Below are 27,446 nucleotides of genomic sequence, written 5' to 3' on the forward strand. Positions count from 1 at the left end.
AGGAGGAAAGTCTGGGAAGGGTGAAACAGGAAAGGAGGAAAAGCCGATCTCAGAGGGCTCTGTGGAGCTGATTACCACTGTGAGGAAGGGAGCTCCAGCCCACCAGGACCTGTGAGGAATTGATGGAATGCCCTCAGAATTGTCTTCCCAAGAGAGGGAAATGGGGACTGTGTACCACTAATTCCCAACCCCCATTGGGACATTTAGCCCATGGGGTGGTAAGCCCCTCACACTTCCAGCTTTGCACATGCTTCAAAATGGCGGCACAGGGTCCTGACGTGACACGGTAGAGGCAGGAAGGCACTAAGGCATATGGCAGAGCTCTGGAGCACACATAGGCCAGGTGCCACCTGGGTAGACCACAGCAACAGCTAGAGTAAAAACCACTGGTCAAGAGGAGGTGATACTGGGGGTGGGGTGAGGGGCTGAAGTGTTCACTGGAATATTCTCTGTCTGCAGTCTCTTTGACTCTGAGTCCAGAGGCAAGGGACCTGGGAGGTGGTGCAGCTTCACACACAAAGGGCATCATCTTTGATTCTGTGGAGCCTCAGAGTCTTCCCATCTGCCATCTCATCTGTTTCTCACAGAAATCCTGCAGAAAGACAGGGCAGGGGTGAAGAGCCCTACTGTGCAGACAAAGAAAGATGCTCAGAGACCTTCCACAACCAACTTGGAGTATTTGAGGTAGAGCCAAGCCCGAGTGCCTAGAAGTGATTCTCGGGGGTCCACCAACTACCCACATCAGAATCTCTGGTGTGTTTGTGAAAATGCTAATTTCTGGGCCCCTAGAGCTATTGGATCGTGGTGTTCAAGTCCAAGTGCTGTTTCATACAAGTCACCAGAGTGCTCTCTCTATGTGCAGCAGTTGCCCTTGACTTCACAACACAAGGGTAACCGGGCTCCAGCCAAAAGAGTCTGCTTCCAGGGCCTTGCGTCTAAGTCTTTCCCAAGCCCAAAGCTAATCATCTCCCAGAATCCTGAATTAAAAACAAAGGCTGGTTACTATTATTAGGAACCCCTAGTCAGTGTCATTCCAAGACTGAGAAGCATCAAGGGGAGAAATCAAGAGATTTTTGAATGCAGAGGTCCTGGCCAAGAGGACCAGAACAGTCCTCAAAGGTCACAGTCTCTATCCCTATCCTACGGATGAGGAAAACAATGTCCAATATCATGCAGCTTGTTCCTGGTACGAATTTCCTGGGGCCCATCCCAGGGCACTTGGGAATCCACCTATATGCAAAATAGCAAGGAAATCACCTCTGCTTTCCAGACCTTCCTGCACCACCACCCACCCCTTGCCCCCAAACAATTAGCCATGTATTCTACTTTGCTCTTCCCCAGGATTCAGGACTGCGACTTGCACATGTACACCCACACCCACCCCTTACTCTAGCCTCCAAGCTTTAACTGCAGCTCTGTATGGTTTCCTGTTATCTTCAGGTCACCCACGGTCATACCAGAGGGCCTAGGATGAAGTGAATTGTCCAGAACATCAGAGACTCTGCAGCCTTCAGAAGGGCCCTTGGAAAACAGCAGCGGGAGGCAGGAACTGGCTAGGGCAGAAGGTGGTAGAGTGTCCAGTTGATATGAAAACTAGTCTCTAGGGAGGGTAGGAGGATGCAGGACAGAAATGTAGAGAGGAAGAGAAGGAGGGAGGACATGGGGCGGAAGGAGACAGAGGAGAAGGCACAGCATCGAAAATAAGACCTAGATAGAGAGGAAGACAGAGAGAGAGATCATGTATGAGGAAGGACACGGAGTCTGTAATTTATATGTCTGCCTCCTCCACTAGCTGCCAAGGTCTTGGATCGCAGGACCTGTGTCTGATTCATTTCTGTGTACCAATGCTTAGCCCTGAGCCTGACATATAGCAGAAGTTCAGTATGTATTTGTCAGATAAATCAGTGAACAGAAAGACATCCATGTAGAACAAACCTGCAAAATAGCATATTGTTATTCCTCTTCTACGAATGAGAACATTTAAGTCAGAGAGGCTAAAGCAGTTGCCCAAAGTGCCACAGGCAATAAAAAGGTAAGCTAAGACGTCATGGTAAGCCAGGGTGACCCCAAAGCCTCCCATTAGCCTTATTTGGATAGGTAAATTCTCCCAAACTTTCTATGCTTATGAACCAAGGGAAACTTATCCTACTTCTTGGGGCTAGTTGGGCCAGGACTAATGTCCCCCAGAAGTCAGAAAAGGGAGGTATGACCAAGAGTTGGTGCTTCACCCAGATGCCCTCATATCCCTCTTCCTACTTCCAGGCACCAATCTTTCAGACTCTGTGTGCCTTTGATTCTAACTACCAGCACCTGAGATTCTGGAGCTCTTCCCTTGGGCTACTGACACTGTGTTCCCCTCGCACACAGCAAGCCAGTGTTCCTGGGGGTTCCCATCCCTTTTAATAAAGCCCAGCTTCCTTCCTTGGATTAGCTGCAAATTCTGAGGAACACTATACACCGATGACCCTTCACAGGACATCACCTGAGACTGTACCCTCGTGTGGCTTCTTTCCCTTCTGTCGGACTCCCACCTTTCCCTTACCCGTCCTTCCTTGGATCCCTTTCTTCCTTGCACATGAATCCCTGACTTGGGATCTGTTTCTGGGGATCCCAATATAACCAAAAGAGAAACACCAAGCTACGCCATTAGCCTGGGAATCCATGGGCTTCCTATTAATAACAGCTCCCCTTTATTGAGCATCCACCATGATTCAATGTTTCACACACTTTACCTCAAAGGCTCCAACAACATGACAAGTTAGGTATGATTGTGTCCATCCTGGCGATGAGAAAACCTAGGCTCTGAGACAACTCAGTAATCTCCCCAAGGTCACCTAGCTAGAAGTGCTAGGGAGGGGATTTGAACCCCAGACTAGCTGTCATCGAGGCTTTCCCCTACCCATGCTCTCTTTATAGTACTTGCTTATCCTTTGTTCACCTTACATTTTCGTTTGTTTTTTCACAGGGAGGGAGGGAGGGATAGTGGCACAGAGATCCTTGTATCCTCAAGGTCCTGTACAACACCTGGCACATAGTAGGTACTCTATATTTGTTGAGTGATTAAATGAGGTGCTTGAGAGGAACAAAACACTTAGAAGTGTCTCTAAATTTTCTCCAATGGGGCGCCTGGGTGGCGCAGTCGGTTAAGCATCCGACTTCAGCTAGGTCACGATCTCGCGGTCCGTGAGTTCGAGCCCCGCATCAGGCTCTGGGCTGATGGCTCAGAGTCTGGAGCCTGTTTCCGATTCTGTGTCTCCCTCTCTCTCTGCCCCTCCCCCGTTCATGCTCTGTCTCTCTCTGTCCCAAAAATAAATAAACGTTGAAAAAAAAATTAAAAAAAAAAATAAATAAAATAAAAAAAATAAATTTTCTCCAAAATTCCATTGACTCTGCTTGAGAAAGTACTAAATACCCCCCTGAGGCAGATTCCCATAGCAAATAAGGAGACCAACAATAAAAGCTTTAAGACCTACATGGTATTAACATTTGGGACCTGAACCTGGGGCTCAACTGACAGCTTGTAGAAACCCTGTACATTCAGCTCAACTGCCTTCGATAAGCGGGCAGCAAAACGCAAAACCAAAATTAGAGTATCAAAACCAGCTTCCAATTACCAGAAAATAAGGCACCTGCATGTTATAAATTGCCTCTTTAGGATTTCCTTATTTTGTAGCTTTTAAGATGAAGACAATGAAGTGTTCTATTTGGATGTTGAGATTCTTAAAAACGAGGTGCCCTTTTATAATGTTTTAAAAGGAGGCATTATAAGATTTGAATCTAAGTGAACCCTCTGAACTTGCAAAAAGGAAAAATTCAAGATGATGTGAAAAAACTGTTTCCAGCAACCATGACATTTCTTGATGTGAAGTGCTTTCTTTGAACTGTACAACACAGCACGAGTTAGGATTTGGAATCTGACAAGAAAATAAGCAAGATGCCAAGTTGACAGTGTAGACATTCTTCTCCTACAAAGATTTCACCTCCATAACTGGATCCAGATTGTGCCAGCAACTTGGAGAAGGCTGAGGGGGGTACTAGAATCGGTGGAACCAGCACTTGCTCTGTGATCGTAAGGAAGTCACTTAACTTCACAAAACCCTTAGCTATTAAATGGCATTCCTAGCCCTATTAAATAGAGTTCCTGGGAGGGTAAGACATTGGGGAATTTCTTAGCATGAGTAGGTTAGTCAAGATGGTGATGATGATGATGATAAGAGACAACATCTATTCAGTGTCTTTTATGTGCCAGACACTGTTGAAGATGTTTCATCTATTGGATTTGTTAAGGAAATTCTAACTACTCTAACAGATAAACCCTGAAATCTCAGGGCTTAACACAATAGTAAGATTACTTCTCACTCATATAAAGTTCAATTAATGATAGGAACAGTGGCAGAGGAAGTCACTGCTCCACAAAATCATTCAGAGACTGGGGCTCACCAAGGCTCTGACATCTTCAATATGTGGTTTCTGAGGCTGTGCTGGGCATTGGCATCTATTCAGCAGGTGGGGGAGGCAATGGGAGGATTATGCCAGAGGTTTTATGGACCATGTCTGAAAGTTGACTACATCAATTCCACTCATATTGTCCCAAACCCAGTCACATGACTCCCATCCAGATGCAAAAGGAGAAGGATTGGGAAGCATAGATCTTGTCTGGCCTGCCATAACTCTATGTTACATCTTTACTGGGTAATTAGCTGTTTTGCCACTCATACATTCCATATAAAGGCCTCACACAAAAAACGTGAGGTGTGGGGGCTCTTATTACTTCTATTATTGAAGATGGAGAAACTGAGGCACAGAAGGTGATGGAGCTAAGAATTGATTCCAGGTTAGTTAGTTATCTCTCTGAAAGTGATAGAGATGTCATAATTGTGCTCAGATACTCAATACTCCCAAAAGACATTATAGCTTAGACTTTTGCACTGGGGGGCAAAAGCTGTCAGGCAGCCTCTAAGGTGGCCCCAAATGATCCCATCTTCTGGTCTTCACAGCCTTATGCAGTCCTTTCCCCTTGAGCAACATGCTTCTAACCAATAGATTATGGTGATGTTGTCACCTCTATCATTAGATGACCAAGAGATTGTGACTTCTGTCTTGCTAGCAAATGCTCTCTTTTGCCATCTTTGATGGAGTAAGCTAACATATTAGAGAGTCCCCCATGGAAAGAAACTGAAGGTGGCCTAAGGCCAAGAGCCAGGGAGGAACCAACACCGTCAGTCCAACAATCCCTTAGGAACCAAATCCTGCCAACAACTACATGAGGGAGCTTGCAAGCAGATCTACCCCACTTGAGCCTTCAAATGATACTACAACCCTGACTTACACTTTGACTGCAGGCTCACAAGAGATCCCCGAAGCACAGAACCCAGTTAAGCCACGCTCAGATTCCTGATCTCTTATAATAAGCAACAATAAACAATACATAACTAACAAACCATCTCAATCCAACATTTTTTACTACCATGATCTCCTGAATGATGATTTTATTCCCTGTAGACCTCCAGATCTGAAAAATTCCTTCTATCCAGCAAACCACATTCATTGGGCAAGAATTTAGCTTCTTTCTAGTTTTAAAAATTGTATCAAAACTACAAGAGGGTCTGTAGTAAAATCAGGTCCTTGACATGCTCACGACATCCCCAACAGCCAGGGAGATGGAAGAAAAGGTCCTACACCAAGTTCAGAATTGTCTTACCCAAAGCCAAGGTGAAGAGGCTTAATGAGCTTGAGGTTTCTTCTAATCCCTTCTGTGGGGCCTAGGGTATGTGATGATCCTGAACGGAGGCTTAAAATACTGAAAGTACCAACTGGAAACTGTGCTCAGAGCTTTACATAGATTATATTATTCCATTCTCATACCAACCCTTTCATAGGTGCTATTATTATGCCCACTTGGAAGCAGACATAGGTCCTCTGACTCCAGAGATCCGACTCTTATCCAAAAGAAAGCACAACCTCCTAGAGAGGGGGAGTGACTTTCCCAGAGTCAGACAAAATTAAGGGACACCTAGTTAAAATTCCTGGTTTCCTGTCTGCTGGCCTCAGAGGGCTCCTCTGGTGCTGCTTTCTTTCCCACTCCCCAGACACTAACCCATTCTGGAGACCAAGTACTGTTTTGCTGGTGACATAAGCAGTTTGCAGGACAGGTCTGAAGAACATGAAGGATGGAAACATCAATGGAGGCACCCTCAGGCCAGTTGAGTGCCTCCAGGTCAGTGACATTTGGTAGGAATGGATACTGACCAGTGGATACTACCTGTCCCAGGGGAATATACTTCTCCCTGGACTTAACTGAACATCCTTAGAGCAATTTTAGGACACATTACGGTTCCCAATTATTTAAAAAAAAAATTGTTAACGTTTATTCATTTTTGAGAGACAGAGCACGAGTAGGGGAGAAGCAGAGAGAGAGACAGAGAGAGAGACACAGCGAGAGAGAGACAGAGAGAGAATCTGAAGCAGGCTCAAGCTCTGAGCTGTCAGCACAGAGCCCGATGTGGGGCTTGAACTCACTGACTGCGAGATCATGACCTGAGCTGAAGTTGGACGCCCAACAGACTGAGCCAGCCAGGCGCCCTTACAGTTCCCAATTATTTACTGCAGTGGAAGCAAATGCAGGCATGGATCGTCTGAGTACGAACTGGCTCACTGTGGTAGGGTTGGCTTTGGAATCATACGGACTGGGTTTGGATTCCCAACCCTGCCACTCGCTAGAGGTATGTTCTTGTAAGAGTCATTTCACCTCTCTGAGTCTGTTTTCCCATCTTGAAAATGGGAACAATGCCTCTTCCTCAGAGCACTGTTGAGAGGAGAAAATGAGGCAATGCATAGAAAGTACTTAACCTGGTGCCTGGCCCATAATAAAAACTCAGTAACTGGTAACAGAAAGATGTGTTGCTATTATTATCATTATGATTATTATCTTTCAAGGCTGAGACTGTCTGAATTTATGAGGAAGATTTATTTTAGTTTTAGGTGATGAATATATTTCTAACTGGGTTTAAAAAAAACCAGAATCTGAAAATTTCTGGGACAGTGAAGTCTTTGTAGTCAGGATCTTCTAAGCACTGGGCTTGGAGAGCTTACCTTGAATGGAAAGATATTATTATTAACTGTCTCCAACATTCCTTTAAAAATAGTCCCCAGACAGGGCGCCTGGCTGGCTCAGTCAGGAGAGCATGTGGCTCTTGATCTCAGGGTTGTAGGTTCAAGCGCCACATTGGGTGGATAGATTACTTAAAAAATAAAATCTTAAAAACAAAAGTCCCCAAACATGTCTGATAAAAGGTTCCCTAACCTCAGACATCTACCTTTCTCCTCAGGGAGGGGGAAAGAACTAGGGGTTTCACTGTCACTACCCCAGGGTTTGAGCTGACTCCAGGGAGTTGTAAGAACATTTAACATGTTTGCAACACAAATACGTATACAACACAGTATGTGATCAACAGCTTGAGGGTGAACCAGAAAGATCTGGGGTTCAGTATACTCTGTCACTGACTTGCTATTTCTCTATGCAAGTGTAACCTCTCGGAGCCTCAGTCTCTTCTTCTGGGAGTGGGTGATAATAAAAAACCATTCATAGGATTGTCATAGAATGAGCTGAAATAGAATGAGCTGAAATAACTCCTGAGTGTTTACTAGGAGCGCATTAATGTCTTTGAATCTATTACTTTATTTCTCACAACAGCCAATGAAAAGAGATACTATGATTATCTCTACTTGAAGGATGAGAAAATCGAAGCATGGTGAGAAAAGCAAGGAGCTCTGAGTCTTTCTAGTCTTTGGGTGCTTCACCTAGACCCACAGACCCTCAAGGGGAGTTGTGGGTAGAATTCCGTGGGTTTGGGGACTTGGTTGGTAAAAAGTAACATCTTTATTTTCACTAGGCTCTAACTGAAATGTTCTATGTCCCTCAGTTATAAACATAGGCAAAAAGTCATCATGATATTAGCACGGACCTGGGACTACGTCACCTATAGAATCACGGATGCTGTCACTTCAATGTGCACTTGTAACAGATAGCTCAAAGGGTTGTTTGTACTTGTCACTACATTGACACCTGTCATTAGATCTTGTCATTTAATGCAATAGTTAAAAATCACATATATTACTGTATCACACATGTAGGTCCTTACAATATTTTCATGTTGCATTTCCAGATGATGGGCTTATTTTGTAATTCCATGTATTTCATTTTGTGCATTTATTTTTTAAAAAAATTTTAATGTTTATTTATTAATTTTGATGGGGAAGGAGGGGCAGAGAGAGCGGGAGACACAGAATCTGAAGTAGGCTCCAGGCTCCGAGCTGTCAGCATAGAGCCTGACGCAGGGCTCGAACCCACAAACTGAGAGATCATGATCTGAGCCAAAGTCAGAGGCTTAACCCACTGAGCCAACCTGGCACCCCCATTTTATGCATTTAAAATCATTATTCTGAGAAAGGACCTGCAGGCTGCCCCAGAATGCCAAAGGAATCCATGGCATGAAAAAGAACTATTGTCATTAAGTCCATAGCTGTTAAAGCAATGGAAATCCCTAAGCATAAAGCCAAGTACCTAGCAAGTGCCCATGGCATAGAAGCCTCTACAATAATAATTATCATTACACACAGCAAAATCCTGTTCATCCAGGAGCAAACTTTTGGAAATGATAAAGGACTTAATCCCGTTGACTATATCAAATGCCATAGTGAGAAGTAGGGGGAAACGACCCAATCAAGTGAGAGAGTAGGATTGGAGATTTTTCTATCCCAACCTCCTCCTTCTTGGGATGAAGAAAGAGAGTCTCGAAGAGCACTAGTTTCAGGCCCCAGGGCACATGGCAAATGAGTGTGAGAATTAATACCAGCAACCAGTTCTTCTGGAGTCGGTCCTTCGTCTTGTATGGGACACAGTCTTCCAACATTGGATATGAAGCCAAGGGGTTAGTTAGGGGCCCTCTCCTTGGAAGCACACACCTCCATCCCATTTCCTTCTGCATCCCGGGTCCCAGAGAATGAGCCCACAGATGTTGGATGATTGGCAAATGTGGTGCAACACCTTTCAGGTCCAGGGGGCTACTGCATTGTGATGACAGAACACCTGTTACAGTGAATCCTGGGTCCCCATTCAGACCCACTTCATCTTGGTTGGAGGAGCTTGGGAATAAGCTTTTTTATCAAGTTTCCCCACTGACTCACTTGCTCAACCCAGTAACAACTACTCTATAGGAATCAAAGCATCTTATGAGTTCTGGAATTCAAAGCCCAGTTCCGCTGCTTACTAGTTAAATCCCTTGGGGCAAAATTACCCAAGTCCTAAGTAGAACTTACCTCCAAAGCCAACACTGCCCACCTTATTCAGTCATGAGGATCATATGTGGCAACGCACGCAAAGTCCTCAACACCGTTTGGCATGTGATGAGAGTTCTACAAATATACTTTATGTGGTGGTTGTTGTTTTTGAGTTGTGACCAAGCAGCTTCACTAGTGGGAGAGTCTGTCACTGTCCCCCCTCCCCGCCCTCCACAGAGGCATGATCGCTGTCCTACCACCGCATCCGTGGGGCTGTGAAGCGTGCTGTCCATGACTCCACCTCTGAAGAGTTCCTGAGCACTGGAGAGGCAAGCACCCTCTGCCATCCAGACTTCTCTGGTATCCACAGCTATGCCCCAGAGAGAAAGAGAGAGAGAGCCCATGAGATCTACTTTGGGAGACGCCAAGTGACCCTGTGACCAATGAAGGCTGTCTGCCTCCCAAGGCAAGAACCCTAGCTCAGACCGCAGACTGTGGTCCCATCCCCTACAGGCAACTCCTCTAGGCATCCAGAGAGAAGCTTCATGCCAGCAGACCTCAGAGCTTTGGCTCTGAGCAGCCCCCTACAGAGAGCTCCAGCCTCTTCCCTGTGTCTTCCCCCAGTGGCTGGCTGACTTCCAGTTACCAACAGGGGCATCTCTGCGCCTGGGCCTTTCTCCAGGACTCGAAAATCTCTGTGCCACCACTCAGGAGAGCCCGCGAGTGTCCAATTATTAACAGTCCCTGAAAGCAATGCTCAAATGGTGTCAGATGGGAGTTGGTGTGTATACAGCCCAGCTCCATCTGCATTTGGGTGGGATGATTGTGAGTGTGTGTTCTACACCCTCTCCACCCCGCCCCCACATTTCCCTGCAGCATTAAACTCCAGTCATTCATAGTGGGAGCTGGCATGAGAAAGTATCCTCTATTGGCTCTTTCCCATTTCCTGCTTCACCTGCCCACCTACTGGTATCCCCTTCATCTCTCAAATCAACTTTTCTCAGACCCCCTTTCCAGTGGGGCCATATTAATGCAAGTTTCTACCTGAACATTTCCAACTGAAATAATGCTCTTAACACTATTCTGTTCTTTTAACAGAAGCCAGGCAGGAAGTAAAATTTAACAAATAGGGGAAGAATCCCCTATTATAAAGAGACCTAGCAATGGTGTATTTTTTGAAGGCAGGAAGTGAACCTAAGAGACACAGACTCTTACCAAAAAGGTTTCAAACAAAAAAGTCTCAGGAAAATTTGTGTAAGTTGCTACTAAGTAAAAGCATCCTTTACCTGTAACAATTACCCATGCATCCTGAGTACGTATGAAAGATTTAGCTCTCTGTGGTAACACTGGTAGTCCCTGGTGGGATCCCGTTCAGATTAGGATGTGGGATCCTAAAAAGTGTTAAACACAAATGGAGATCCGAGTTGAAAATTCCCTGAGCAGGCAAAACCAGCTTAGTCACACAGGCAAAGCTTAATTTACCTTCTTTTGCAAGACAACCAAGGCTCACTTGACCTGGGTTGCCTCTTGCTGATACCTCTGAAAATGCTAAGCCAAACCTGCTGTTCCTCAAGATTGATACGAGGTAACCACTAACCAGTTCTCTTTCAGTTAAGAAAATTCTATGAACCAGTCACTGTGAAAAATAAACAAATCACTTTCTCCACACTACTTAGCTGCTTTCCAACAATATACCTCTCAGCCTTATTCCACGTTTTGGTTTGAGTGCTCCCCATCTGCAAAGTTTTTGGTGTGTGCACAAGAAACTCTTAGTAAAATTACCACTTTGGTGATGCATTAGTCTTAACCTCTGTTGTTTGTTTGTTTTCCTGAACTTTGGACAAAACATACAGGGCAACCCCAACAACATCACATATAATCAGTTTTATTGCCAGGTAAGAAATTCATATTAATATAGTGAATACATGTTTACAAATAAACATTCTTAGAAAACAAACAAATGTTTTTTTTTTTCTTCTTCTTCATTGTAGGAAGTGTTATTGGTATCATAAACTCTGCAGTTGTGGACGAATATTAACACAGGTTTACTTGCAGAACATAAGGTTACTAAAATATTCGCACATAAAATATGCTCCATTTACACGGAAAACCAGGGGACTTAGGTGGGGGTGCCAGGCAGAGCCCAAGGTGGATGGAGGCTGAGATACTCTGGGAGGGCAAGGGGAAGTCAGACTCTGGTCCTGTTGGGTTGGGGGTTGGGCATAAACTAAAGGCAAGAAATAGAGGCTGATGCCAGGGCATGGGCTGAGGCAGGGAGTGACTCTCTGCTTTGTTCTGGCTTCTCTCTTCTAAGGTCCCCACTGTTAGCTACAGGATTCTTGCTGACACATGGCAGCCACAGTTCCCTCAGTACCACGAGTTTGATCCACCCTCCCTAGAGGATGCCAAAGAATAAACCTCCCTGTCCAACGGTCCCTGCTCACAAAGCCTCCTGAAAGGTAATGAGACCTAGAAGATATGTTCTCAGTCGCCCGCTGCCACATCTTACTGACCACACGGTCACCTTCCTGCCCAGACCCCCAAATAACACAATTCGCTGGATGCAGTTGACTCAGAAGAGAAGGAACACGGAGGAAAAAGGAAATTCTGTAGTTGCAGAGAACAAGAAAGGTCCTTAATCGGGGTCAGGATAAAGGTGACACCAAGTGAGTTGAGGGCAGGGGGCAAGATGAGCTGTAAAAAGGGAAACCAGACCCCCAGCACTTTGGAGCTGGGGGGACCCTCCCAGAGAAGCCCACCAGCATTTCCTGAAGTATGCGCTGTGCGCCACTCATGAATGCAAAATGATTCGTCGTAGAATGTGGACAGAGGACTGGCTAACACCCAGTCACAGAGGGAATCGGCTCCTTTCCATTTAGACTCGGATGGAGTCCCTTGGGAGTGCAATGTCTCCACTGGGTGCCAGTAGATCTTCAAGAGCTTTTTAACATGCTCATCTTTTTAATTAAAAAAAAGAAAAAAGAGAAGAGAAGAGAAGAAAAAAGAAAAAGAAAGAAAAGAAAAAAGAAAAGAAAGGAGAGGAGTGTGAGAAGGGAAGAGAGAGAGAGAGAGAGAGAGAGAGAGAGAGAGAGAGAGGGAGAGAGAGGGAGAGAGAGGGAGAGAGTGCATGTGCGCAATCCCAAAGCCTGGCTCTAGAGTTAGACCCTCCCACAGGCAACACGATTTACCTAGAGCTTAACAACTGTTGCTTTGCTGCCTTTGTACTTATTTTCTTCCTTCTTTTCTATTTAGGGTGATCGATACCGCTTTTCTATTTGGAATCATGAGAGAGAGTTTTCCTTTTAGAAATTCGAGGTATTAAGAATGAATCCCTTTTGGGGCGCCTGGGTGGCGCAGTCGGTTAAGCGTCCGACTTCAGCCAGGTCGCGATCTCGCGGTCCGTGAGTTCGAGCCCCGCGTCAGGCTCTGGGCTGATGGCTCAGAGCCTGGAGCCTGTTTCCGATTCTGTGTCTCCCTCTCTCTCTGCCCCTCCCCCGTTCATGCTCTGTCTCTCTCTGTCCCAAAAATAAATAAACGTTGAAAAAAAAAAATTAAAAAAAAAAAAAAAAAAAAAAGAACGAATCCCTTTAGATACCGCGATGGAGACACACAGGAATGCCAAAGCACACTGCAGTACCTGGAACTAACATCAAGAAAACACTGACCAAGCTTGGCGGTGTTTACTCCATGCTGGGGTGTGCTGGGATCCTGGCAAAGAGGCTGAGAAGGTGGGCACTGTATCTGCCCCCCACCCCGCCACTGACAGCCCTGCTTTGTTCAGCACAGAACCACTTTATAAATGAGGATCTTCGATATTGGCATCTGTGGATGATTTTTCTTTCTTTCTTTTTTTTTTTTTTTTTTTTTAATGGGCAGAGGTTTTGCTATCCAAGAACCTTGAAAAGCTTGATCTAGCCCCAACTGACTGTGTTTCAGATGGGAGGCCAAGGCCCAGAGAGATACCATGCGTTGTCAATGTCCCCAGATCAGCTGGGAATGAGAAGGCGAATAAACACCAGATTTCCCTGCTTCCATGATGCCCAAGATGACAAACGGGTGAGGCAGAACTCTGCACGTGCCCATCCTGGGGAATTCTCTGAGTCTTCTTGGACCGCCGTGTGCAGCTTCTGACACCAGAAGAGCTGGGAGGTGGGGGTGGATGGGCAGGGGGCTGTCACTTGGAGGTTCCTATTAACTGGCTAAGGCCATTAGGGATTGGTTGAAAACTTCTCACCTAAAATCAAAATCTCTTGTGTCTCCACTCTCCTCTTTGGGCTTCCACTAAACAAAACTAGCAGGGACATTGGCTTTGTTGGGATACCCAAGGGCCACTGGCTATGAGAACCCATCTGAAAAACCACCTCAGGGAATTCCGGGTGGGAGCTGAATTCATGGAAGTATCTGGGGAGGTGGTTTGGAAGGACAGTGGGAATTACGAGACCCAGAAATGCTTGATAGGCCTGGGGGGGGGGGCGCTAGATAAAGGGAGGACTAGTGGTGACAGGGTGGGAGGAAAGGGGGGGGGGTGTCTTCGTCTTTAGGTACCCCTGACATCACAGCAGCCCCCTCAGAGTGTGTGATGGGTGGGCTCACCGACAAAGGGTTGGGGGGATAGAAACATCTTCTATTATTGCAGGAAACAGGAGGGAGGGGGGCCAAGAGAACACAGGTTGCACTTGGGTAACAAGACTGTCATTAAACAGTAACACATTGAAGGCACCACCCACGCTTATGACATTTTCAGTCCAAAGCAGCTGAAATTTGGCAGCGGTGGTGGCAAGGGCTGAGGGGAGTCAGGGAGAGACAGTTAATGGAGGACTGGTTTCTGTGTTTCTTGTCTTGGAGGCAAGGCAGGAAATAGGGGGCCCCCTTTTCACCTCTTGTCGACTTTTCAACCGTGAATTTTGGTGTCATTGTTCTTGATGCCATTGTTTGTTTCCTAAGTCGCGAGGATTTGGGACAAAAATTGATTTGCCGTTTTGTCTGTTTTGTAGTGGGCTTGTATTCGTTTATCTTTGTTCTTTTGTTTTGTTTTTTGTTTTTGTTTTTTTTTTTAAGAAAAAAGTTATTTAACACTCTCTGGACCCTCTCCCAGCCATAAAAGCCTATCCTTCCCATGTCCATGGTCATGGTCTTTACGGGACTTCTCTACAACGTTCTTTCTCATCACTACTGGTGGGTTCAGGGTCTTATTTATTCCTTGTGAGTTCAAGTGTGTGTTGTTTTTTGCTTCCAACATTGACAATATGAAAAGTACTATAAATAGAAGGGTTGGACTGTCTCACGCTCGTCAAAAGCGTGTTTCCACGTCACTACTTCTCGGGATTAGAAAACACTTATAATGCACACAGATTCCTCCCCAAACAGCTCATATTCTCAAGTACACTCTTGTCGTACCCTCCACGCTCTCCTCTCCCCACACCCCCGGCTCTTTCACCTGGAAACAGACAGCGCGTGGTAAATGGAATATGTGCTCAAATGGACAATTTCTCTAAGTTGTGCTACTTTTAATTCGTCATCATGGATTTCAGTCTTAAGTCAGGAGGAAAAGAAAAAATCAGCCCCACGGTTTGGGCGTGTGAGTCGGCCACCTTGGGCCCGAAGTCGAAAGAGCCGTGCCTCAGTTTCCCCTCTGCTGTATTGCTGAACATCCCTGCTTCGGCCTTGCTCAGCTGCCCGCCGACACGTGTTAGGCATGACCCAAGAAAAGCATGATTCCGCGTCGCCAGCAGGTTTATGGTCGGTTGGTATGGGGAGTCAGGGCGTGAGGGAGCATGTCGGGGAGGGCAGGAAGGGTGTGGGCCAGGGATATTTTTTGCCTCTCAGTTGAGTATGGTCTCCAGGATGCTTCCTGTAGTCAAAGCTCAGACAGTCACTTCTGTTTTGCTGTTGGTGATGAAGTATGGCTGTGGGGGTGGGTAGTGCTGGGTGCGAGTCCCCAAGGGGTCGCTGGAGCCCGACTCGGCTACGCCAAGTTTGCCCTTGTTACCGTAAGCCTGCCGCCGGAGAGACTGCTCGTTGGGGTCCCAGCCTTTGAAGTTGGTGGTGGAATTGTAGGCCAGGGGATGTGGGGGCGTCTTGTTGGTGCGTGACTTCTGTCCATTTTGCTTGGCGGGCCCATGCTCAGGGCTGAAGGCCCGCGGCTCATCTTCCACTCTTACCGGGTGCAGAGGTAGGTTCCCCTTGGCGGCCAGCTCGGCCAGGTGCCGTCGCTTGGAGTAGAAGTCATCATTGACCTTGTCGGCTGTCCGAGGCGGACGTGGAAGGGGAGGAGAGAGCAAGAGAGAGGGAGAGAAAGGAGAGAGAAAGAGAGTTAGGGATTGGCAAGGGTACCAGAGCACAGCATCAAAGTGGGCCAACAGTCCAAACGAGACACACACTAGAAACTCCATCTGGAACAGACAGAAGGAAGGAGGACAGAAGGAAAGAGGCTCATGTTTCTTTCACAATCAAGATCAGGACCAACAAGGTAAGGGCATCTCCAACGGAAACTCTGGATCTCCCCCAGATAAACACTTCTCCACCACGGCACACCTAGCATTGTACATCCTTGGCTTTTTTTTTTTTCGAAATTCAAGTGTTGTTTCATTATTAAAATCATGCATTCTCATTAGGAGAAATAGTTAACATCTTGAAAAATATTCGTGTCTGTCACCCACAATGCAAGACCGCCGAAATCAACACTTGGCTGTTTTTTTCCTCTGGTTTTCTCAGTAAATGCGGTTTAATTTGGGATTTCTATTAGCGTGTTTGATGCCTTTTAGCAGTTAAGCAGGCCTGTGTTCAAACCCCAACTCCACCATCTCCTAGAAGTGTGTGCGTGTGTATATATATTTCATAGGGTTGTTCAGAGGGTTAAATGATATGATGTGCGTGAAGCATTTACATATTAGCCCCTTCCAAGCTAATTATCATTATAAATCACGGCTTAACTTCCACATAACTTTCTATCAAGCATTTCTCCGTGTTGCTACAAACCACTAATGAACATTTTAATGCGTACATAATATTTCATTGGGTAGAACTACTAAAATCAATCGATCCTCCCATTGATGAACAGTGAAGTTTGCTACTCTGTTGTTGACATAAATAAAGCTGAAATAAGAATCTTCAAGACTAAAGCTCTCTTTGTATTTAGAATTTTGCATTTAGAATAATTCTAAAAATATTTTCTTAATCTACATCCGATGATGGCAAGCTATAGCCCCTGGACCAGATGTGGGTGCTGCCTGAAGTGTTACAAGAACACAGTCACACCCACTCGCTTACCTACCGTCTGTGGTTGCTGTTGCTCTACTAGGGTGGTGGGTTTGGGTACATGTGACAGAGACCGTGTGGCCCTGCAAAGCCTGAAATCTCTACTAGCCGGCCCTGAAATGAATTACCTGAAGCGGAATTACATGACCACGGGGTGTAAATATTATCTAGGGTCTTGATACATATTGCTAGCTACGCCACAAAATTGTTACACCAACTTCCACACCGTTTCACCACACTATCTCCAGCATGATTTCTTTCTTCCTTTTTTTTTCTTTTCCTTCCTTCCTCCCTCCCTTGTCCTCCCCTCCTTCCCCCTTTCTTTCCTTCCTTCCTTCCTCTTTATTTATCTATTTGATAATTTTATGAGATCTTTTATTTTATGTTCTCTTCCAATTCTTTTATTATAAGGTGCTCTACACTTTGAAAATTTATCTCTTAGTGGCGGTGCCCGGCTAGCTCCATCGGTGGAGTGTGCAAGTCTTGATCTTGGGGTTGTGAATTTGGGCCCCGTGCTGGGTGTAGCGATTACTTAAAATAGATAAGATAAATAACATAAAATGTATTTCTTCGCAATAAACCTTTGAACTTCCATCTCTTGGGGGATGAAAGATATTTGCTGCTTTTTCATCCACACTTACAACATCTCACACTGTGACATGTGAATTTATGTAAATTCATGGAAGCCACTATAGTTCCAGAATTATTTTCCCATTGGCTTCTTTCAACAACTCTCAGGAGTAGGAAAGATGGGGGCTTTAACCCTTGTTTGATAGATTAAGAAATTGTCAAACTCAGACATATGAAGTGATGAACAAAAGTTACCCACAGCTAGTGACTAATCCAGGGAAGAACCGAAGTCCGACAGACATTATTTTATGCGTTTGAAAGGCCATAGAGGGAAAGCTTCAGTTTTAGGACCAAGGGGACAAAAGTATGCCCTGCTTGCTCCCTCCGTGTCCGTGGCAGACGTCCCTCATGGATCACACTTGTGCTGTCCTGGCAGCCTGGCCTCCACTCAGACTCAACACAGTACCCCAGGAAGCCACATGTTAACCTTTCAGGTTTAATACAGTTTATGTTGGGTTTCTGTCCTCGTTAATGTAAGTACTCCTGGCTGATGTGGTCTTTCAAGAGAAAGTCCCCCTTTCCCATAAATTCTAGAGGTGTCTGAAGGTACAGAATGTCACTGTCAAAAGGAATCTGCTACTAAAGATAAGAATATACATTCTCACCACACCGGGCATTGAAGTGGCAAGAGTTAAACTCAAGTCAGTGTTAGATCTCTATCTTTCTGCCTTCCAGAAGAAAGTGCTAGGTTTCCAATGTCATAAAGTTTCAACAGAAGGATGCTCTGATATTCCCCCTTGGACTTAGTCGGGAAACATGTATCCAGGTACCTCTAGGACAGGTTCACAGGTATCTCCCACTCCAACTGGCCAAACCTGAACACATTATCATTACAAGTACTGTTCTTCTTCAGGCTCTTCCTTATCTCTCCAATGGGGACGCCAACTAGCTTGTCACTCAAGCCAGCACGGTGGCATTCACTGACTTCCACTCTCCTCCTCCCCTCTATTACCACTAATAAATCACCAAGTCCTTCCAGCTACACATGCAAATGCTTCTCTTGTAACACGGTCCACCTGACCCCCAACTGTGAACATTGTTCCACTTCAGCCACCAAACTGGCCTCCCTTCCTTGAGTGTCGTGCCTCCACCCAGTCCGTTCTCCACACTGAAGCCAGAGGCCTAATTCTAAAATGCCAAAGTGACCATGTCCCTCATCTACCAAAACCTCCTCAAGCAATTTGCTCATGCAGCCATTCAACACAGTGGCATGGGCCATGTGCTAAGCAGTGGAAATCTAAGGAGGAATCAGAAACAGAAGTGGTCCCTGGCCTCATGAGCTGGGCATCTAGTAGGCAGAGACAGATAATGACTAAATAATCTCAGAAATTGCATAGAAGTATACATATGGTAAGTGCTATGAAGAACTATTCAGTATTATGAATATTTATAATAAAGTCTGGTCTGGGAACCAGATGTTGGAGCTTTGAAGGCAGGGACTTTATCTTTGCATCTGTGGGGCTCTCAATCCTGGCAGTACATGCAAATCACAGGGAAGAGCTTTTTAAGCATTCAGATCCCTGGATCGCTACCCCAAACCATTCGATTAGAATCTCTGGGCAGGTCTGGCCCAGACACAGATTTTCTTTTTTTGTTAAGGCCCCTCCACCCAGGTGATTCTAAAGGTGCAGCCAGAGATGAAACCACAGGCACAGTCCTGGGGTCTAGCACAGTGCTGGCACATAGCTTTTCCTAGAGAACTCAAGGGAAGTGGCCTCTGACCTCACTCCTGTTCTCTCCAGCCGCCTCCCACCACCTTCCCTTCTAGGATGTCTAACAAGGTCAGATCCCACCATGATAGGCTCTTCTCCATGGCGTGCATCATAGTTACCATTCTGCCCTTGTTAATGTACTTCATTCATTACTATTTATCTCTCCCACTGCAGTTCCAAGAGGACAAGTCCAGGTCAGATTCCTGCCCAATACTTCATAAGCACTGTCCAGCCTACCTCCTGGCAGATATTAGGTACCCAATCAATATTCAGTGAGTCGATGTAGGACCAAAATATCATGAATGCACATAGAATATCAGGGCAGTCGTGGGAGTGGAAGCTTCCTTCCCCCATTCCTCCCAGGAGTCTCTTATGAAAGTCTCGCTCACCCTCATTATGTCCCCAGTCATGATTTGGAATCGTTCATTCCCCAGTTCCTCTTTCCACACAATGGAGTAGTCTAAGTTCTGTTCAGAGAAGGGAATGTATTCAAGGTTTCCCATGTCTGACAAACCGAGAAAACTGATTATGCACTAAGTGTCCCGACAGCTGGGATAGGTGATGTTTTCTCAAAAAGTTCTAAAGAGAAGAAGTCACAGAGACATTCAACTCTTGCCAGATCAGTGCAGGGATGGGGAGAGTCCTCCATTAAGAGGACTCATGGAGTCCCACAGGGAGAATCTACAACCTTCTCCATAATCAACCCTGACTTGGTCTCTTGGTGAGCCTGGCACTGGGGAGCCCCTGACCACAGAAAGTATTTGGTACTTGGGGAAAGAGGGGGGAGGGCAGACGAATCTGGGGGTTCTGGAATCAGACAGACCTGTGTTTAGGAGATCTCAGGAATGTTACTTAACCTCTTACAGCTTTATTTCCTCTTGTGTGAAATGGGGATAAATCAGGTTTGTTATGAGGAATAAATTATATGGGATCTATAAGCTACATAGCATAGTTCTGGAATGCAGGAACTATTCGATACATATATTTCGTCTGTCTCCTGGCTTATGAAAGAACTGGATTAAATCCAACAGACATTTATTGAGCACTCACTCTGTGCCAGGCAACTTGCTAAGTACAAAGGGGGCATTGATCCAAACCAACCATCCTTCTTTCCTTTCTTCCTTCCCCCTTCACTTCCCTCCACCTACCCTGTGTGTTGGCCTCGTTTGCCCTATGAAGTGGCCTAAGAAGGGGACTTGATCTATTTGGGATGATTAGGGAAGGCCCCCTCGGGGACGTGCCTTTAGCTGCCAGCTGGAGGTAAAGAGTAGCAGAAGCAGAATTCCAGGCCAGGGCACATGTGGTTCTTATAGCAAACACGGCCACAGTACTTTGTGGTTCCATCAAGAGGTGCAATGTCTTTCCCCATCCTTTGAAGCTGGCCTGCCCGTATGGCTGGCTTTGACCAGTAGCATGACCGGTGATGTCACTCGTGCTGCACTGGGGCTTTTTAAAGAGTTCTACAGTTTCTGCTATCGGGCTTTTGGATTCCTGCCTCCATGTGCAGGAGGAAGCCCAAACCACAGCCTGCTAACTGCCAGATACTGCGTGAGGCCATCCTAGACCACACAGCCATCAGCCCACCTGCCAGCGGACTCCAGATACTGAGTAAAACTGGCTGAGAACAGCCACTCCAGCCCAAACCAGAAGAAATGCCAGCTGACCCAGAATTACGAGTCTGATAAGTGGTGGCTCTATGAAGCCACTGTCCTTTGGGATACTTTGTTAGGCAGCAGTATATGACTGATACATAACAGCATTTGCAAAAGCCCTGAGGTGGGAAGGAGTGTGGCAGCTTCAAGAAACACACAGGATGCCTAATTTGGTAGAGTGAAGAAGGCAGGGGCTCACCAGACCATCTAACGCCTTGCAGGCAACACTGTATCATTCACAGCTATTGATTTGTCTGACCATCTTCCCTCCACTAGACTCTGAGGTGTTTGAGAGAAGTACAGAGATGGCACAGATTTGTTGCCTGGGGCATGACACCGTTCCTCAAACAGTGATTTTCAAGAGTATTTCAATAACAAGAATGTGGATGGTGGTGGATGAACTGTTCCCATAACCAGGAAATGCAATTTTCGTGACGCTTTCTTTCCAGTGCTTTTGGTCTGCTCTAACTTGGCTCCGGAGGGGGAAGAAATGCCTACCTGGCCTCTCCTGGCTTTGTGCCGTATGGTCCCTGTCAGTCTATCAAAACTCCTCTTGTGAAAGAAATAACAGATTCATTGAACAGCCTTGAAAGCCCCATTAATAAATGCATTAACCTAATCAGCCCCGATACCTCATGGGCAGATGGCTGACAAGCCAACCAAGAAAAAGATGTGTGAGCCTTTCAACAACATTGGCCCTCTCTAGTTTGATTTTTCTTCATTTAAAAAGAGGAAGAAAGAATGAAAAAGGTGCTTTCCTTCCAATAAGCCTCATTGCCTTAAAGGAACGAAGGCTGTAATATTAAACTGTACCTTCCTCCATCTGTCTCTCCCTTAATTAGCAGCAGACACTTGTACAGGTGCAGGGTGGGATAGAGCCTCACTTCCGTGGGGATGGAGAGAGTCAAGGTAAGAACCAGTTTCCACAACATGCTGCACATCTGGGGGTCTCAACATGTGGCCTCCCACCTACCTTCTTTCCCAGAGCCAAAGATGTCTTAAGGAGAGCTTCCTACAGCTCATGACCACTCGGTGATATTCTTGGGTCTCAGGTGATGAATTTAACCTGGTAAGCAATGCCCCAACCAACCTAAGCTTTTGCTGTTCCTCACTGGCCCCGGTCTTTGGTCCAAGAATAGGCTGAAAGCAAGTGATAAACCTTCCCAATACACTTAAGAATAAAATCCAAGTTATTTGCAGTGGCCCCAAGGTCTGTGTGACCTGATCTCTGGCTACTTGTCCACACTTGTCTCTTCCACACTTACCATGAACCCGTCACAAAGTGTATTCATTTTCCAGGGCTGCCATAACAAATTACCACAAATTGGGTGGCTTAAAACAACAGAAATTTATTCTTTCACAGATTCCAGAAGTCTGAAAAAAGTCTCAGCAGGGCCATGTTCCCTCTGCAGGCTCTAGGGGAGGATCCTTCCTCGCCTCTTCTAGCCTCGGAGAGTCGCCACAATCCTTGGTGTTCCTTGCCTTTTGCCTCATTCCAATCTGTGCCTCAAACTCCACCTGGCCATCCCCTGTGTGTGGGTCCATGTGTCCAAATTCCCCTCTTCTTATAAGGACATCAGTCACTGCATTAGGATCCACTTGAATCCAGTATGACCTCACCTCCACTTATTACATCTGCAAAGCCCCTGTTTCCCAGGGTGGGGAGACGTTCTAATTTCTGAGTGGTACAGATTTGGAGGGACACTCTTCAACCCAGTTCGCACAGGAGTCCTTTCTGTTTCTGAACACACCAAGCTTTTCCGCACGTCAGAGCCACCGAATTGTGTCCTAGCTGCCCAAAGGCTCTTCTTCTTGGTTGCGTATCTGGCTCCCTCTTGTCATTTGGTTCTCTGATCAAAGGCCACTTCCTCCTAAATTCCTCTTGATGACCCAGTCAAAAGAGAGCCCTCTCCACCCCCAGTTGCCCTTGTCACTTCTCCCCATCTTGTATATTCTTAACTCTGTGTCATTTTGTCAAGTTATCTTTCTTAGTTACTTGGGTATTGTCTGTCTACCTTGGCTAGAATATAAGCTCCAATTAGGGTAGAGGCCATTATCAGCTCTGCTCACTACTGTATCGCCAACACCTAGCCCAGTGCCTGGCATATAGTAGGGGTACAATGATTCATCTGATGAAGGCAAGGAAGTGCTGGAAATAGTTCACATACCAACAACATTCTCTAGAATATTAGAAATGGGCAGAATGTCTCCTGTTCAGGCCATCTACTGTGTCGTGCTTAATTTTATGCATCAACTAGGATGGGTCCACAGGGTATCTGGATTAATTTTTATTTCTGGGTGTGCCTATGAAGGTATTTCTGGATGTACTCGGTAAAGTAGATTGCCCTCCCCAATGTAGGTGGGAATTACCCAATGTGTTTGGGGATGAAATACAACAAAAATCAGAGGAAGGGAAGATCCATGTCCTTCCTGACTGCCTGGCATTGGTTTTCTGCCCGTGGACTAGGAGAGGCATTGCTTTTCTGCTCCTGGACTGGGAGTTACCCCATAGGCTCCCCGGGTTTTCAAGCCTTTGGACTTGGACTGAAATCACCCCACTGGCTTTCCTGAGTTTCTAGCTTGCAGACAATAGATCATGGGACTTCTCAGCCTCCATAATCACATGAACCGACACCCCATAATAAATCTCCTTTCATATATATAGATATCCTATTTTTCATATATATGAATATTTATAATATTCATATAGATACATACATATATATGAGATTTATTATGGGGAATTGCCTCAATCAAACTGATAATATATATATATATATAATTCATGTGTGATATATAGGAATATATATAAATAATAGGATGTATCTGTGTGTCTGTAGTTCAATTTCTCTGGAGAACGCTAATACATAGTCCGCATCATGGAAGACTGACCTGTGCCCTGTGCTTTACAGAAACTTAAGGAATAAGCAGTGGTTAAGTTCCTTTATTTCTGGGGCAGGAGAACCTGGTGCTGCCCAGCTCCATATCCCTGGCCATAGTCTTGCAGAGGCATGACTGCAGAGGAGCAGTTCGTTCAAGGAAGCAAGATGAAGGTGGGTGAAGGAGGCATGGGCTGGTTAGAGACTGCTTCGCTAGAGCAGAAATCTGGCCTCCCTCCCAGCTCCCCCAGTGGTAAACTGAGTAAAAGCTCATCTTTATTAAGTGTGTGCTCTGTTCTAGATACTTGGCTAGGGAATTTGTTAACCCGTGTAATACTCTCAATACAGTACTAAGGTAGGTGCCATCATCAGTCCCATTTTATAAATGGGGAAACTGAGGCTACAGAGCTTTGGCAACTTGTCCAAGCGACGGTACTGGGATTTGAACCCAGGACACCTGGCCGAATACCAGGTATCCTGGAATTTGTGGATTTGTGGCTACAGCACTCACCACTTCCCTGGTTAGGCTGCCTGCCTTATGGAGGATAGTCTTCTTTCCTTTTGAAGGTTTTATCTGTGGGAAAACATCCCCCTAAACTAAAGAAAATGGAGGGCAGAATGAGAATTATGCAGAAAAATCACTTTTCTCGATTCCTCCTCTCCAGACATCAGGGGTGGGGGTGTACAGGTAAGTTACCATATTCTCAAGTAAGACATATTCCCATGTCACCATGGGAAGTTTAACAAAGCCCCAAATTCCCTCTTAAGGTAAACTATGTTTATCTTCTTCTTTGAGGTGAGGAGGGAGCTGGGGGTGACAAAAGACTCTCCCTGCCAGGTTGTGACTCTTCCAGCATTCACATTGGCTAGTGCACAGGTCTTGTGCATCTCTGAGGGGCAATGACCAAAAGCAGACCAGCTGTCCCAGAGCTAGGCTGGAAAGAACCATTCACTTCTCACAGAACTGAGAGAAGACGGAAGTTCCTTCCTCATCACTCAGGGCCAGGCACTCTCCATATTATGTCATGTATCTGGCTCCCACCCCATCCCAAGCCAATGAGGCAGATGTGCTTGCCTGGGCTCTTCATGCTACATCATGCTGATTCCCTCAATGTAGTGGGATATTTTCAGATATTACCCAATATTTCTTTTTCTTGTGGTTCTAGCATCCCCTCCCCATCACCCAGAGAGCAGCAATCAATTTCAGTGATGACAGAGAGCCAAAGTGTTGGTTTTGAATCCTACACCGGGCTCTTGACAGCCATAGCAGAGCCTGAGACTCAAAAGGCAAGGCTTCAGCACTAAATTTCAGGAATTAGAAGGATTAATGAGCAAAAGAAAGAAGTATGAATGAGGCTACACCTTGAAGGATGCAGTGCATCAGGTCTGGAAGAATCTAACGATGTCTGGAAGAACGCCTACCTGATTTTTTGTGACCGTAAATTCTTCCTTACAATATGGCGGAAAGAGCCTACCCTTTGAAAGAAGATGGATCTGGGTTCAAATCCCAGGTTTTCCACTTACAAGCTGGAGACGTTGAGCAAATAACCTGATCTCTCTTAAGGTTACCAACAAAATTGAAAATAAAACAACCAGGGTTACATGGCAGGAGTGTGAGGGTACCAAAGGGAATCATATACAATAGCAATGTCCTTGCCTCGTAAGTAGGTATTCAACAGATGGTAGCTGCTGTTGCTGTCACTGTTCGAAAGGAAACGAAACTCACATGGGGATACTAAGACTGACTTTGAAGGGTGCAGTACAGGAATAAAGGAGACAAGGCAGGTTAAAGCACAAACCATTACGCATGGCACAAGGCAGGCCTCCTTAAATGCACATCTCCTGGGAAGGTGTAGCACGTGGTCATTTGTCTCTCGGGTCTCTTTCTACCCTTTTCTCTTGGGCACATGGCCACTCAGCTCTGAGCTACATTTCCTCACCCTTCTCGGAAGCTCAATTTGGCCATGTAGTTCATCTCTTGCCCACGTGAGGTTAGCAAAAGGGATGCACCCAATTTTCCACTTCACCTTACTTGCTTGCAAGAAAATCATTTCCCCTGGGTGTCCTCTCTTCTGCCTTCTCATAGCCTATGACAGCCACCAGCTACAACAATGCAGCCGAGGACAATCCGGTAGAGGGTGGTAGAGAAACAGTGTTGGAGGAACCTGCGTCCCCGTGGGACAGTTTGGAGTCAAGCTGCCCCACCAACCACCCCCCCTCGGGACTATAACAGAGATATACTTTCCCTCAAGCCACTGTATCTGTGAGGACCTTTGGCTCAGTAGGACAGTATTTGCTTTTTACTTATACAGGAATATTTTCTGGGTCTCCACTTCTTTTTCCTCCCTCACAAGCTAAATTAAAAAGCAAAAGCGGGGACAGTTCATGTTTAAAAAATACCCAGGTATTTCTCTCTTTTTTTAAAATGCATTCTATAAATCTGTGCAGGTTCCTGAAACTGTCTCAGCAGGCAGAAACAAGAAAGGCAGGAAAAAAGCCTAGCTTCTCAGACAGGAGAGGGCCAGGGAGGAGATGAGAAGGACGGTCTTTGTGGTGAATTAGCCCTGTTTCACCTGGTTCTGGGCCTTGCTGAAGAGGCACAAGGAAGAAAAGTCGCATTTGAACCAGGTCCTAATAAAGCTCAGGGCTCCCAGCTTTCTTGAAGTCCTGTGTCTCTCTAAGAAAGAAATTGTCAAGGGGAGTCCAGGAGCCTGGACTTTTTTTTTTTTTTTGGTCTTAACCCTGAGGGCTCCCACTGCCTTTGCTGCAGAGGATTCTGAAACAGCGCCTGGCTTGGGCTGTGCACCAAAGGTGTCCAGGCTATGCCACGAGCCCCTCTGTTGTGAACTCCAGGCCTCGAACCCTACAGGTCTTTTGTCTTGTCCTTAGGCAGGCCCGCTATGCAGTCACCTCTTTCTGAAAGGCTGTTGAATAAAGATGGGGTCCAGCCATGGCTGCCCACAGAGTCCCCTGCACAGAATGGTCCTGGATGGAAACTGCATTCATTCATTCATCACCCTTCCATGCATCTCACACTGCTGCTCCAGAGATGGAGATACTTCTTTTCAGAAATTCCTTTTGTGTGGTTTATCTTGTGATCAACCTCCCCTCTGGTGACATTTTATGCAACTGGTTTTTTTTTTTTTAATCTTTATATATTTTTGAGAGAGAGACAGAGCATGAGCTGGGGAGGGGCAGAGACGGAGGGAGACACAGAATCGGAAGCAGGCTCCAGGCTCTGAGCTGTCAGCACAGAGCCCGACAAGGGGCTCGACATCATGAAGCGTGAGATCATGACTGGAGCCGAAGTCGGATGCTCAACCGACTGAGCCACCCAGAAGCCCCAAGTTTTTTTTTTTTTTTTCTTAATGAAACAAATACAGGTTATTATCCTTAATACAATGCACCTCCTTCCAAAATGCTATAGGCAAAGGGCCATCTCAAAGATAATCGTAAGGTTTGGGATCCTATGTTAAATTGACGCATGAATGGCTTCAATTCCTCACCCTTCCCTGTATCCATGCTCTTTTTATGTGACTTTGAAACTCACCCCAAAAGAGGAAGATCTTTTTTTCCCACCAGCGGATTCGGAGTTCATCCATGGGATTAATGAATGGTAGAAGACATGACATAACAGAAGTTTGATAAAGTTCTTTGTGTTTCTCTTTTGCACCTATGTCATCGTCATGAGATGTCTAGGCTACCCTCTCTGAGGATGAGACACCTAGAGCAGAGCCAAATCACCCCAGTCACTCGAGCTAAAACCAGCCTAGATCAGCCAACATCCAGCCACCTCCCAGGTAGATGGGTCAACTCAGCTGAGCTGTGGAGAAACTCCCACGTCAATATAAGTCACTGGTACAAAGACACCTAGTCTCAGTAAATGCTGCTAAATAAATGTTAAACCACAAGGTTTGGGGCCACTTGTTATGCAGCATTATTATGGCAAGACTACTGATACAAATACCAATCAATTACTCATCCTACTTCTAGGAAGAGCCCCCTAGGTGGCTCTTTTCAGGTGGGGAATCCACCTG

At 45.8% G+C, this 27,446-nt stretch overlaps 1 protein-coding gene across 3 annotated transcripts in view; it reads right to left on the reverse strand.

Moving 5' to 3' along the window:
- Positions 1 to 9,246: 9,246 nt before the first annotated feature.
- The window catches only part of SHISA9 (shisa family member 9), a 285,095-nt gene continuing 266,895 nt past the window's right edge, over positions 9,247 to 27,446 (reverse strand). For 2 of the 3 annotated variants that reach the window (XM_045460033.1, XM_045460034.1), the window contains one exon: positions 13,883 to 15,523. In XM_045460033.1, coding sequence (XP_045315989.1) covers positions 15,144 to 15,523 — 380 coding nt within the window. In that variant the 3' untranslated portion in view covers positions 13,883 to 15,143. Of the gene's footprint in view, positions 9,650 to 13,882; positions 15,524 to 27,446 lie in introns of those variants that run through there. The other variant, XM_045460037.1, reaches the window with a different exon arrangement.

Source organism: Leopardus geoffroyi, chromosome E3 (assembly GCF_018350155.1).
Source record: "Leopardus geoffroyi isolate Oge1 chromosome E3, O.geoffroyi_Oge1_pat1.0, whole genome shotgun sequence".
Lineage (NCBI taxonomy): Eukaryota > Metazoa > Chordata > Mammalia > Carnivora > Felidae > Leopardus > Leopardus geoffroyi.